Source organism: Anthonomus grandis, chromosome 12, assembly GCF_022605725.1.
Source record: "Anthonomus grandis grandis chromosome 12, icAntGran1.3, whole genome shotgun sequence".
NCBI classification, from domain to species: Eukaryota; Metazoa; Arthropoda; class Insecta; order Coleoptera; family Curculionidae; genus Anthonomus; species Anthonomus grandis.
Window position 1 is genome coordinate 28,963,633 of NC_065557.1, and position 15,638 is coordinate 28,979,270.

Genomic DNA, 15,638 nt, shown 5'->3' on the forward strand with positions numbered 1-15,638 from the left:
AGTATATAAGGCACTTAATCCGTTAGTGCTAAAGATTCCAAGTAGTTTAAGGGTTTTAATGTTAAGAGGTGAGCGTTAAGGTGAGTTTGCAGATTCGCTCGATTTCTGTGAGAAAATATCTATAAAACGAACGAAATTTTCAAAATTCTCAGACAGGCAAAAATCTTATTTCGAGAAAAACATCTACAGTTCATCAAACAGTTTTTCCTAACTTTCTCAAAAACTCTTAAGAATATAGAAAATGTTCGCTTAACATAGGGATCCCAATCATTAATTTAATCCGAAAATTAAATAAATGATAAAAAATAACATTTATTAGTGTACCTCAAAGTAAAGAAGTTATTGAGTATTTTTGAAAAATTAGAAAATTCTTAAGTGAAAAATGTGAAAAAAAAACGCTAAAAAGGTTTCAAAGATTTTTAAAAAATGTACCAGAAAAAAGTTATACCTAATTTTTCCAAAAAAGTCTTCAGAAAAATCCAAAGGGGTAATCGTAGGAAAATGTTCATAATTTTGGTTTTTATTTTTTTTTCTGAAAAAGAATTGGTTGGAGAAAAAAACTGTTAAAACAAAAATTATTCAAAATATCAATACGCATTACAGGCAATAAAAAATCATTTTTAAGACTTATAGTTTTAATACCTTTTAAAAGTTTTTCCTGATTCTGTCGAAAACCCTTGAGAACATGAAAATTCGTTTAGCATTGGAATTGTAATCAATATTAGAACAAATCACAAAAAGAATAACATTTAGCCGTAATTCGAAAAATAACAGCGTTATGAAAGGTTTTTGGAAAATTAAATAAATTTTTGAAAGATTTTTTTTATAAACTAATAAATTGCTCAAAAAGCTTTATAAAAGGCTCCATAAAATTTACCAAAAAAAGTTTTACCGAATTTTTTCCAAAAAGTCTTCTTTAAAAAATTCAAAGAGGTGCTTTTATTATTTTTTCTGAAAAAAAATTATTTGAAGAAAAAAATTGTTAAAATATAAGTTGTTTGGATTGTCAATGCGCATTATATGCAACAGAAAATAATTTTTATGTAAAACAATTTTTCAGAAAACTGGAAAATCCATTTATTATTATTATTTCATTAGATAAAAGCCAAGAATTTACATTCTGTATAGCTCTATGATTTTAGTAGGCATTACAATATATTTTAATAAATCTTCAAATGTCAGCTTCCCAATTTAAATACTAAACATGTCCAATTTGTCCAGACGATTTTTAAAACAGTTTACAGAATGAGCAGTTATGATATCTACAGGTAACGAATTCCAAACATCGAATACTCTATTTGGCAAAAACATTCGATGTGTTTTTGTTTTATACATCAAAAGTGTGATTTCATCATGATTTCTTTCAAATAGTTCATTTAGATCGCAGCCCAAATATTTATAAAGGATTCTGAATGTTAAAATTAAATCACCACGAAGTTTTCGTTTTAGCAAGTTATATTTTTGTGTCGTTAGCAAACATTGATACCCAACATTTTATGTTCATGTTCATTATCAACATGTACTGAAAGGAAATCACACGTGTAAGCCAGGAACAGGAGAGGGCCAAGGGCGGAGCCCTAAGGGACTCCTCCTGGATACCGGATAGAATGTTGACATGGTGCCTCTTACCCTCGCACTGAACTTTCTGCTTTTTAAAAAGTCTCCAATACAATTTAACAATTCTCCTCTAATGCCAAGATGTTCAAGCTTACGTAACAATCGTTTTATGGAAACTCTATCAAATGCCTTAGCAAAGTCAATGTACATAACATCTATTGATTGGTTTTTATCTAAGGCTGATGTCCACTGGTTAACACATTGAAGCAGGTTAGTAATCGTAGAGCGAGCCCTTTGAAATCCGTGTTGGATATTGGGTATTACATAATTTTCAATAAATAATGTTTGCAATTCGTCTCGAACAATGGACTCTATAATTTTGCAAACAATCGATACTAGGCTTATCGCCCTATAGTTGTCTGTTGATAACGTGTTGCGTTTTGTAAAAATTGGCGTGACCGATGCGACTTTCCACTGTTCGGTACAAAGTTTTTAATCATTGAGTATTTCATTACTTTTTCAAGGGGCGGAACTATCACTGCATTTTTTTAGAATAGTTGACGTTAATTTGTCCATACCCGCAGACGAATATTTTTTTAATTTTTTAATTTTTGGTTTAATTTTTTCCTCATTTATATTTATTGTTGTTATTGAGTTTAAGATACGAGGACACTGTGGGGTAGGTAATACATCTTATTCAGGATTTTTAGTGAATGCCTGTTCGAAAGTTCTCACCAACTCTTCCGCGACTTGCATTTCATTTTCACACATGCTGTTGTTGACCTTTTTTAGTAACGGTATTGACACTCTTGATTTAATTGAGAAGTGAATGTACTTAAATAGTTTTTTGGGGTTTTTGTTGTTTGCTAAATTAATTTCAAAATTTTGGCGGGATTAAGTTTGTAAGCATTTTTGATTCATCAGGTCAGTGTCATTTCTTGAACGCTTATATTTTTTATATAGATGTTATAAAGATTTTTATTCCAAGGTTTCTTTGCTTTCCGTCGCATTGGGTTTTCTTGAGAACTCAAAATAATAGAGTCGCAAAGAATATTATAAAAAACTGACTACATTTCAGATGAGAATTCACAGGATATAAACATTTGGTCCCAGTTTAACTTTCCTAGATTGTTACAGACATGTCACCTAGTATGACTGACTATCTGACTGACTAGTGCTCTGTTTTCCATTATAGAATTTTGTAGAAAATTAAAGTTCTGCATTGATTACACTATGATCTAATTTTCCAATAAAGTCCTCAATTTTAATATTGCAAACAAGAGATTCTACGTTTGTTAGTAATAATTCGAGGGTCGGTGGTTCCTGGTTTTGTCTGTATCTGGTTGGTTCAGTGATAAGTTGGGACAGATTACTATTAAATATTAAGTCACTAAAATAGGTTTCAGATATGTATGGCTCAGAAAATGACGTAAGCGGCCATTTTAAGCCAGGAAAATTAAAGTCACCGACTATTACTAAATTTTCACATGTCCTTGACAAGTCTTTCATCTTGTCAAAAAGCTTTCTGTTGTTTTCCAAACTGTAATCATTTGCGGGCGGCCGATAGATGCACATAAACGTAAAAGAAATATTTTTGCTTGCTATTTTTAATATTAGCGTGTCTATGTTCTCAGAAAAAAATGGCAACTTTTGTGACGAAAAATCAATTAAAATTTGATTGCTTACATAGGCGCAAACTCCACTCCCAGGTTTATTTGTTCTACCTAAATATAGTATACCCTGGTAAGTTAACCAAGGAGTCAGGTAATTTATTTGAAAGCCATGTTTCGTTTATAAAAATAAGGTTTGGTTTTGTTAGTTGAATTTTGTAGACAAACTCGTTGAATTTAGTCGATAAACTGCCTAGATTCGTATATAAGATTTTCCATTGAAGAAAAGATGTATCGAATCGTTTTTTGTGTCAACAAAAACAATTTCTGGTACCCCTTTTATGTACTTGATGGTAAGGTTATCTTCACTACTAGCATTTTTACGTTCCAGTTCTTCTCGTAATTGGGTTAAATAGTTAAGTTGATTTTTGGTTTTGTCATCTGATATTTTCTGACGTAAACATAAATTTTTAAAAGTTTTTCAGTCTTAATCAAAATCTATAGTCCTAATCAAAAATAGAACAAATTGTACACAATCGCATTAAGCTGTTAACCGAAAAATAAAAGAGCTATGGAGGCTTTTTGAAATTTTTGAAATAAACAAAAAACTCCTGTCACTATCACTTAATTGATCTCGATTATAACACTGCGATGTAAACTCACAGGGCTTTACGACTTCACGGATATCTTAAAATGAGGTTCAACAAAGAGTTTTGCCATATTTTTTTCATCGGCTACTTGGATATGATTGAGTTGTAGCATGAAAACCACGAACTTTCTTTAACATTTTAAGGAAAAAAAAGAAGTTACAGTAGCATTTTTTCCTTTTATTAAACACATCTTAAAAAGTTAAGATAGGAATGTAAAAATCATTTTGTCCTATGACAAATAGTTATGGCTCTGTAGTTGAAAAAAAAAATTCAACTGTCAAAAATTACTTTGATTATGCATGACATTCAATTTTTTTAAATTTTAAAAAGAGTTTAAAAATTAAATAAAATATGAAGTCTTTTATATAAAAAAAACATTAATTTCTTCTGCCACGCATTTTATAAATACCCTGTATAAGTGAAAACAAAAAAAAATAATTTTTTGCTTCAAAAATATAGCCACAATGGAGGAACGGAGTACAAGGTCGACGGATGTTAGTTTAAATCTAAACTATATCAGATTTATTTATTTTTTGTGGATTAAAGACTTATAAATAATTTTTATTTAAATATATTAATTCTTCTGCTTCAAATTGATAATTTATTTTTGCATAAATAGAAAACTAACTTTTTTTTATAAAAATTTTTGAATATTCATATTCAATAACAGGTTTAAGAAAATATTAATTTTTTCTATATATATAATACACACTACTATAAATGATATTTTCAATTTTCTTTTAATATTAAATTGTATTTTTCTTTTCAGAATAACAGCCAAAATGGAATCTAAAATATACCTTTGCCCGGCGGACAAAAAGTATAAATGTAAATGGAAAGGATCGTCCGATGATGTTTTTGATCACTTTAGTCGAATGCACGAAGACTTACTACATTTTAATGAGTCAATAGATATCTCATTAGACGCAGCAACTGAAAATCATCTTTTGTTATTAAATGCAGAAATTTATTTGTTGCAGCTTAAAGTAACTAATGAGTTTCTTAATATATATTTACGTTTTCTCGGTCCTGCTAGAATAGCGTCCACATTAACATATGATGTACATATAGGCAGAGATAATGTTTTTATTGCCAAAGAAATTATTGAAATAACAGATGGAGCTTTTCGCGTTCCACTTGAGTCTCTATATGAAAAATTTAAGGATATTTCAAATGATTCAAATAGCATTTGCTGTAAATTGATGCTAAATGAGAAACCTATAATTGAATGTTTTGACAATATCTTCACTGATAATAAAGCATCAAATAATTGGTCAAATGCTAATGAGTCCAAAAAAGACATACAATGTTTACGAAATAGCAATATTGATAAATTAAAAATTAATTTGGATAATACTTTAGATTTAAGCAAGGATGTTAATGACCTTAGTCCTAATTTACAAGATTTATTTGATAGTTCTTATGAAGAAAATTTGACTTTTGAGCTTTGTGATAAGAAAACTACTTTGGATGAGAGCGATTGTGTTTTTGATTCTGAAACGGAATACAAATCGAAAAATATAAGATCTGTTCTTACAAGATCACTTACATTTACCCCAGAGGATATGAAAAGGAATATAGTTAAAAGACAGGCTAGTATGAGAAGCCTTACTTCTATAGCAGAAAATGACTTGGATGATGAACTAAAATGTTCTAACTGTAATGGTCATTTAGCTGCTCCTATATTTTATTGTATAGATGAGCATAATATATGTGTAACATGTTACCAAAGTAAACAAGTATGTACTCTATGTGAAAAAGAAATTACTTCAAATAGAAATTTGGAATTGGAAAAAAAGTCTGTTAACTTTATTTACACTTGCGTAAATAGAAAAAGTGGATGCCCAAAAAAGCTTTCTTATGCAGATATTTTGGATCATGAAATTAATTGCACCTTTTGCGTATATTTCTGTCCAATGGAAGAATGTAGTTTCAAGGGATCTTTTAAATATATGGTAGGCCACCTTAGCCTAATTCATAGTAGCGTAAAGCTATTCCAGTCCTTTATTGCAGTATTTCAAAAATATCAGGAGATTTTTTTAGTAAATGAAACTATGGGCATTTTCTATTGCTCATGGACTCTCTTAGATAATAGTGTTATATGGAAAGCAAAATTTTGCGGACCCAAGGCTCGAAAGTTTTTTTGCGAATTAAAATTTAAAGGCAAGAACTTTAAAGAACCTTTATTATTAATAAAACAAAATGATGTTTATATTAAAGAAATGAGTTTGGCGGAGCTTAAAGAATACAAAATAAAACCCAAACATTCTATACTGACAGTAACAGGTTAATTGTTACAGATAATATATATGATTTTTTATATGTTTTCCCTTTTTTTGCTTAATGTGATATTAGGTTTAATTTACCGTACTCTTTAATTTAACTGAAAATTAAAATTTTTGTTTTATGTCTCAACCATATGTAAAACAGTTGAGATAAAAAAATTAATAAAACATGTATTTGTTAGTTACCCGACGTTTCATTTACATATTTTTTTTTAATTGAAAAACAAGAGGCTAATTGACCACATAATCTACAACATACGAAACTTTTGTTTAGTGCTCTTAAGAAGGCACACTTTAGGATTAAACTCGTGAGACTAGTTACGTTGCAATAAGTAAATTAATTAAGTTAATAATACTAAATATAATTAAGTCCAAGCACACTTAAATTTTGAAGATAATATGACAAAATAACAAAAAAAGTAATAGTGATGAAAGGATAGGTTTGCTAACATGTGTTTCTAAGAGCAATAATTTTTTTACACCAAATAAACAGGTCGTTTAAATCAGAATATGAATGAAATATATATATATATTATTATGAAAATGTAAATACGTTAATTATTCTGCTAGTTTTTGTACAATTTTATTAGTATTCTGTAGTTAAAGTTGATTCGTAGGGTTTCTTTAGGGTTCTACTTACGTTTGGTTTATTATTTTCATCTATAGTGTTTAGTTTTTAGGTAGTTCATCTTGTGTGAGAGCCCCATTTTGGCCCCAATTTAGGTTATTTAGGTTATATTATTGTAAATCCCTGTAGTTCTAATTTTCTAGAATTTGTATACTTGCTTGCTTTGACTGTCAGTATTCTCGTAAAATTATTGGTCTCTTTGGGCAAAAACAATGAAGATAATTCTAAATATTTCGAAACTGTTCCATCGGGTTTTAAAAAGGACGCGCTTCGTGACAATTCATTCAGTTTTAATTGTTAAGTCAGTTTTTACCTTGGAAACAATTAAACGAGTTAGGTTAGTGTTTTTGACGTTGACAATAAAAGTGTGTTCCCGAATTTCGTTACAATTGGTGTCAGAAGTAAAGGATATTTGGAAGCTCATTTTAGTGGATGCCTTTAACAAGAAGTCTGGCCAAGATGGAGACCGAGAAATTGATGGAGCTGCTATTAAGGAAGTTTGACGAGCAAAAAGTAGAACAAGAAGAACGAGACCGTAAACAGAAGGAAGAACAAGAAGAACGAGACCGCAAACAAGAAGAACGAGACCGTAAACAGAAGGAAGAACAAGAAGAACGAGACCGTGAACAAGAAGAACGAGACCGTAAACAAAAGGAAGAACAAGAAGAACGAGACCGCAAACAAGAAGAGCGAGACAAGAAACAGGAAGATTTACTAAAGACAATTAAATCTGACCTGAAGAAGGAAAATCAAGACCTGATAAGGACCATGAAAGATGACCTAAAGAAAGAAAATGAAGACCTGATTCGAACCATGAAAGATGACTTACTTAATTTAAAAAATAATCTTAAAAAAGAGCAGGAGGAACGAGACAGGAAACAAGAGGAACGAGTTTTACAACTTAAAGAAGATCTGGAGAAGAATCAGAAACAATTAATGACTAACTTTGAAGCAACAGTAGAAGAAGAATTGGGACAAGTACAAAAAAAGATCCAAGAACTAGAGATGAAAGTAAAACGGACTGCTCTTCATCCCGATCCTGGAATGCAAACAATGATGAAAGTAAAGCCACCAAAATTCCACGGCAAAGAAGCTTGGAGTACCTATTTGAATCAATTTGAGGCCGCTGCTAGAGGAAATCGCTGGGATAACGAAGAAAAGGCAATCAATCTTAAACTAAGCCTTAGAGGAGAAGCTACAGAAATATTAAGAATGGTGCCATCTGAGGATCAGCTCAATTTCGACGTACTGGTGCGTACCTTAGAGAGGAGATACGGTGAAGCCCATCTACAACAAGTGTACCAGGCTCAATTGAAATCTAGAAGACAACAACCCGAGGAAGGACTCCAACAGTTTGAGGCCGATGTTGCTCGATTAGTAAATCTGGCTTACCCTTCAGCCCCAACAGAGTTCCGAGAACAAATTTCTATAAATTGTTTTATTGACGGAGTTCGAGATCCAGATACTAACCACGCTCTAAGGATGGCTCATCATAAAAGTATATCAGAAGCTTTGGCCCATGGACTAGAGTATGAGGCAGCTTTTCAAGCAACTAGAAGGCAGACACGAATAAGACAAATCAGAACTTCGGAAAGTGATCTCGAAAACCGCCTAAAGAAGATTGAATCATTATTAGCGAGGAAACCTAAAAGACCATTGCAATGCTGGAATTGCAATGAGGAGGGGCACCTTAAACGTCAATGCCCCAAGCCTTTAAGAGATCCAAGGAACCAGGAAAACTTCAACTTCAAGCTGGCTGGGTGCTACCAAGCCCCACGTATAAGACTAAACCGGCTGCCACATCCTGGAGAGAGCTTGGTAGTACCGGGAAAAATATGCGGCCGTGAATGTGAGATGGTAGTGGATACAGGATCAAGTCATACTATCGTGAAGCCGAACATCGTAGCACACTGTAAGCTCTCAGCACCACCCAATTTAATTCTGGAGTCTGCAAATGGAAAAAGGATCCCGATTCTTGGATTGCATGAAGCTACAGTTACAATTGGCTTAACAACATTCCAACAGTCAGTACTAGTGGCAGAAATCATGGATGATGTCATATTAGGATTAGATGTTATGAATGCTCAGCAGTTTAAAATGGATGTATATAACCGGATATTGACAACGAGAAATGAAGAGATTTTTATGCACCACCTATATGAAGATAAAGTAAATACCAGAGTCGTTAAGGTATTCAAGGATGTTACTATACCAGGTAATTCAGAGGTGGTGGTTTATGCTACAACTGGAGGAAAAGAGGGAGAAACTGTTTTGATTGAGCCCATGGAAAACTGCAAACTATATGGTCAAGGAATTTTTCCAGCCAAGACATTAACTACGCAGAAGAAATCTACTATTTTGGTTCGAATGGTAAATTTAAAAGGATATGATCAACACCTGAAACAAGGAGAGAACATTGGCGTATGCTCTGAAGTAGTAGCAGTCATGAAAAATGCTGATAGAAGTCGTTATTCAAACAGACCTTTTCCTGTATGTTTACAAAACCTATTTGAAGAATCTTCTGCCAATTTAACCATGGACCAGTGTAGTAAATTGCGACGTCTTCTTGAAGAAAATCAAGATGTGTTTTCCTTGCACGATAAAGACCTGGGAAGAACTGATTTGGTGCAGCATCGAATTAACACTGGAGACAATGCTCCGATTAAACAAGCACCTCGAAGAATTCCGATAGCTAAACAAGGAGAAGTTTCCTCAATGCTTCAAGAAATGAGGACACAAGGAGTGATAGAGCCTTCTCAGAGTCCTTGGACATCTCCAGTTGTGCTAGTGAAGAAAAAGGATGGATCCACTAGATTTTGTGTAGACTATCGGCGACTGAATGATATTACCAAGAAAGACAGTTATCCCCTACCAAGAATTGACGACACCCTGGACACGCTATCAGGTTCACAATGGTTCTCAACACTCGATCTAAAGAGTGGATACTGGCAGGTAAAGATGCACCCAGAAGATAAGGAAAAGACTTCATTCTCGACTGGAACAGGACTTTGGCAGTTTACAGTAATGCCCTTTGGACTCTGCAATGCTCCAGCTACCTTTGAGAGACTTATGGACACAGTTTTACGTGGAATGGTTTGGGAATCATGTTTAGTTTATCTGGATGACGTTATCATACTGGGGAAAACATTTGAAGATCATTTGAAGAATATTCAAAAGGTATTTGTTAAACTGCGAGAGGCCAACCTAAAGCTAAGTCCTAAAAAATGTTGCTTATTTCAAAAAGAAGTTCGATACCTTGGCCATGTAATATCAGAAAAAGGTGTCAAGACTGATCCAGCTAAAGTAGAGGCGATCGAAAAATGGCCATGACCCACTGACAAACACCAGTTAAGAAGCTTTCTGGGCCTTTGTACCTATTACAGAAGATTTGTAAGAAATTTCGCTAATCTTGCAAAGCCTCTACATAAGCTCACGGAGGACAAAGTGGTATTTAGTTGGTCAACAGACTGTGAAGAAGCATTTCAACAGTTAAAGAAAGCACTATGCACATCTCCAATTTTAGCATATCCGATTCCTGGACAAACTTTTATTTTGGATACCGATGCGAGTAATGTTGGAATTGGGGCCGTTCTATCACAAAAATATGAAAATGGCGAGCAAGTGATAGCTTATTTCAGTAAAACGTTATCAAAACCAGAAAGAAACTATTGTGTCACCAGACGAGAGCTATTGGCAGCAGTAAAAGCTATTGAACATTTCCATAAATATTTGTATGGTCAACGATTTATCCTTAGAACCGACCATGCTTCGTTGAAATGGCTGTTTCAGTTTAAAAACCCCGAAGGACAAATAGCAAGGTGGCTTCAACGATTACAAGAGTATGACTTTACAATAGAACATAGGAAAGGCGCATATCACCAAAATGCCGATGCTTTATCGAGAAGACCCTGTATTGAAACATGTCAACATTGTTTTAAAAAGGAATCAAAACAGCATCCAGAGATATTTACTTGTAATCGTATTGGCCTTCACAGTTCTAAAGAGTGGGATGTAGCTAGTTTAATCCAAGATCAGTGTGATGACCCAGTATTTGGTCTTATTTACGAACTGAAATCTCGAGAAATTTCAAAACCAGAATGGAAAGACATTTCTGACAAATCTCCAGAACTTAAAGCTTATTGGTCTCAATGGAATTCATTGGTTATAAAAGATGGATTATTAAAAAGAGTCTGGGAGAGCGTAGATGGAAAAGAAAAGACATATCTGACAGTCCTTCCTCGAAAACGTATTCCGGAAGTCCTTGAAGCTGTTCATGGCGGTGTCGGCGGAGGACATTTTGGAGTTAGTAAGACCTTGGCAAAAGTGAGAGAACGGTTTTACTGGCTGAACAGTCATCAGGATGTTGAACGCTGGTGCCGACAGTGTGAGCAGTGTTCGTCAAGCAAGGGCCCAAAAACCCGGACAAGAGGAAAGATGATGCAGTATCTTGTTGGTGCACCTTTTGAACGAATTGCCATAGACGTAGCAGGACCCTTTCCTACTAGTAGCTCCGGAAACCGATATGCTCTTGTTGCTATGGATTACTTTAGTAAGTGGCCCGAGGTTTATCCGATTCCAAACCAAGAAGCAACGACAGTAGCTGAAGTGCTGTTCCAGAACTGGATTTGTCGATTTGGTGTACCCAGAGAGATACATTCAGACCAAGGAAGGAACTTTGAGTCACAAATATTCCAACAAGTATGCCAGTTGCTGGGAATCAATAAGACCCGTACAACCCCACTACACCCACAGTCTGATGGAATGGTTGAAAGATTTAACCGCACATTTGAAACCTATTTAAGGATGGTAGTAAACTCTAAGCAAACCGACTGGGATACCTGTATACAACCATTCCTATTGGCATATCGTTCTTCTATCCACAAGTCAACTGGAAAAAGCCCGGCAAAAGTTGTCTACGGTGATGAACTTCGTTTACCTTTGGACATTATTACTGGAAGACCCCATAAGTCTAAAACCCTTGAGGAGTACGTCGACCATTTACAAGAGCGTTTACAAATTGTTCACGAACAAGCACGGGATAAACTTCATCTAGAAAGTAACAGAATGAAATCACGTTATTACATAAAGGCAAATTCTACCGGTTTTAATCCTGGGGATAAAGTCTGGTTATACAATCCACGGAGGACGAAGGGCAAGTCACCAAAGCTCCAGAAGGATTGGGAAGGTCCATTCAATGTGGTCACCAGAATCAACGACGTGGTGTACCGTATCCAGCGACATCCGACAGCGAAGATGAAAATTGTAAACATCGTCCGGCTAGCGCCCTATCATGACTCAGGTGGTCCCATGTTTGATCGGGACGATCAAACTTAAGAGGGGAGCAGTATTATGAAAATGTAAATACGTTAATTATTCTGCTAGTTTTTGTACAATTTTATTAGTATTCTGTAGTTAAAGTTGATTCGTAGGGTTTCTTTAGGGTTCTACTTACGTTTGGTTTATTATTTTCATCTATAGTGTTTAGTTTTTAGGTAGTTCATCTTGTGTGAGAGCCCCATTTTGGCCCCAATTTAGGTTATTTAGGTTATATTATTGTAAATCCCTGTAGTTCTAATTTTCTAGAATTTGTATACTTGCTTGCTTTGACTGTCAGTATTCTCGTAAAATTATTGGTCTCTTTGGGCAAAAACAATGAAGATAATTCTAAATATTTCGAAACTGTTCCATCGGGTTTTAAAAAGGACGCGCTTCGTGACAATTCATTCAGTTTTAATTGTTAAGTCAGTTTTTACCTTGGAAACAATTAAACGAGTTAGGTTAGTGTTTTTGACGTTGACAATAAAAGTGTGTTCCCGAATTTCGTTACAATATATATATATATATATATATATATATATATATATAGATAGATAAATATATATATATATATATATATATATATATATATGAATATATATATATATATATATATATTCATATTCTGATAAAAAAAAATTTTATATATATATATATATAAATATATATATTTATATAAATAGATATATATGAAATAAAATTGGTTACTTAAAAAATCTGGAATTCTTCCTAAAAGTAGTTATATGGTCAATTATGTGGACAGCATTCGTAAGCTTTTATTTAATCGTAAAGCGCTATGGTTTAAAGCTCGAAAATTTAGATCAGATCACTATTTCTCAAAAAAAAGAATTGCAGGTGCCAACATAACGAAATATACTACTATGGGAATCACACCGATTATGTCATCCTACTCACAATGATTCGTTTATGTTCTATTGGAGCTGATAGTGCAGCAATTTGCCTGTAAAGAGCTTCCTTCTGGAAGGAAGCAAGAGACTGAAGTTCTCTACTGAAGACTAGAGTGAATTATCATCTAAATAAATAGGTGGATTAAACTTTGCCGAAAGTATGCTACTTTTAGCTGAAAGTGTTATGGTAAACGATGACATGCTTCTTGATAACTGTTTATTTTTTATCTGGATTAAACAATTTGGTTACCTATTATTATAAAGGAAATGTAGACATAGCTGTCCACAGTTAGATTTATCATATGTTTGATACGGATAATGGTTATAGCTAATTAAATTTTTATTACCATCACTTAAAAAATATGCAATAACTTCTTTAGGGGGCCTTAGATACCGAAGCTATCAAAATAACTTATTTTTTTATTTTTTTTAACGTATGCCGTCCAATGTGTACCTGGACCAGAATTACTATCCAAGTTTATAATTCCACTTTCAATTTTTCTAATTACTTTTGGTAATTTATCTCGCATGAAGATGCCTCTAAAATGAGAAATGTTTAATTTTTTAATATACCTATTTATATCTAGGTTTGTTAACGGCTTATTGTGAGGTAATATATTTAATAGTTTTTTGGTTTTAGATATAACCCATAACCATTTTTATATGGTTTTAAGTAAAGGCCACTTCCTTTTTTCCCAATAGCTATCTCTTCCATGACACGATTATGTCTTTTATTTTCTTCTAATTTTTGTTGTGCTGCCTTTGTATCATTAATGGCTTTAGCAATGCTTGCTGCCCCTCCTCCTAAAGCGCCTAAGGCAGATAGCCCTGCAAATATTGGAATTAAAGGAAGGACCACCTTCGATTTTTGGAATAGGAATTATTCTTTTTGAAGAAATTTTCCTTTTTTTAAGACGTTTTAAAGCACCATTGGTTGTAACGTTTAACTTTTTATAAGACTTTCCGATTATACCTTTCTTTCTTTTACTTGCAGACGCTTTTTTTCTATTTTTCTTTTTTGTTAAACCCATCCCCAATTTGGATTTTGCTTTCATTATACCTGCAATTCCTAGGGCGCTTAAACGTTCACCCACACATGCATCACTTGACCTAAACCGATTGATTGCTTGATCAGCCAATATCCTATCGGCCTTGTTACGACTTTTTACGTTAGTAAATTTACTGTATACAATGTCGTGATTTTTACACGCTTCGTCAAGTTTATTTACGCCTTGATGACCGATAGCTAAACGTTTTTCCAATCTTGTACCGGGCCCACAAAAATTATAACTAGGAATGTGTAATTCAAATGGTAATTTATTAATTACAGTATTTAAGGAGCTACCTTTCGGTGTGAACTTTAGTGTCATAATAGATTTTTATATAATAGTTATTACACTTTTATACTTCGAATATGTGGTTGGAAAAACAAAAGTTTTCGTTACCAGTGAAAAATTATGACCTAAATATCAGTAATGGGCAGATATTTAAGAAACATGGGGAGTTGTTTGGAGGTGAATCAAAACGGGGAATCATAGTGGGTCCATCGGGCTGTGGAAAAACTAATGTAATGATTACATTATTAACACACCCCAACGGATTACGATTTGAAAATGTTTATGTGTATTCTAAATCATTATATCAACCAAAATATGAATTTCTAAGAAAATTATTAAAACCACTTAGGGGAATAGGTTATTTTGAGTCGTGTTTTGAGCAGAATATTGTACCACCAGTTGACGTTAAACCTAATTCAGTAATAATATTTGATGATATTGTGTGCTGTAATCAAAGTATTATGCGAGATTATTTTTGTTTTGGTAGACATAAATATACGGACTGTTTTTACCTATGTCAAACGTACTCATCAATTCCTAAACAATTAATCAGAGATAATGCAAACCTACTAATTATATTTAAACAAGACGGAACCAATTTAAAACATATCTATGATGATCATGTAAATATGGACATGTCATTTCAACAGTTTAAAGATCTCTGTTCCACTTGCTGGCGATCCGATTTTGATTTTATTGTTATTGATAAAGATTGTGGTGTTGAGACTGGAAGGTATCGAAATAAATTTGACCAGTTTATTCATTTAAATAAATAAGATATATCACTAAGGAGTTAATTAGTTTAAAGCCTATAGTTTGGAAGCAAACATGAATGAAAAGTTAGTAAAAGAATTAATACAAGCCCGTCAAGCTGTAAAACGAAAACTAAAATCTTTAAAAACAGATGTGGCCAAGTCTCAGTTTCTACAAGAAAAAGAATTTAAACCAATTACAGAACCCTTAAAAGAATTAATTAAAGCTGTAAAAGCGGAGGAAAAAATTAAAACAGAACCCTTAACACCGCCAGCATTTTCTACTCCTCAAAAATTTAAAACCGATTTATCACCGCAAAAAAGACGTCAAACAAATATTTATAACAAATATCTACCTTCGGAATTACCATCATTTTTAACAAGAGAAGATACATTTGAAATAAACGATGAGAATGACGATGATGTATTTTTTAATCAACAATCATCTTTAAGGGAGCCTCGTCTAAGTTCTACGAGATGAGATAATTTAGATGAATCTACCATTACTGAACCAACAACAAAAGAAATTAGACAGAGTATTTTTGAGTTAACCAGAAGTCCGGCATACGAACAATATCTTAAAGCATTTCATCCG

At 33.3% G+C, this 15,638-nt stretch overlaps 1 protein-coding gene across 9 annotated transcripts in view; it reads left to right on the forward strand.

The window, feature by feature from the left end:
* LOC126743003 (uncharacterized) overlaps window positions 1-6,287 on the forward strand; it is a 30,021-nt gene extending 23,734 nt beyond the window's left edge. For all 9 annotated transcript variants that reach the window (XM_050449912.1, XM_050449911.1, XM_050449913.1 and 6 more), the window contains one exon: window positions 4,587-6,287. In XM_050449912.1, the coding sequence (XP_050305869.1) occupies window positions 4,600-6,108 (1,509 nt within the window). In that variant the 5' untranslated portion in view covers window positions 4,587-4,599 and the 3' untranslated portion in view covers window positions 6,109-6,287. The remainder of the gene's footprint in view (window positions 1-4,586) is intronic.
* The last annotated feature ends 9,351 nt before the right edge of the window (window positions 6,288-15,638 follow it).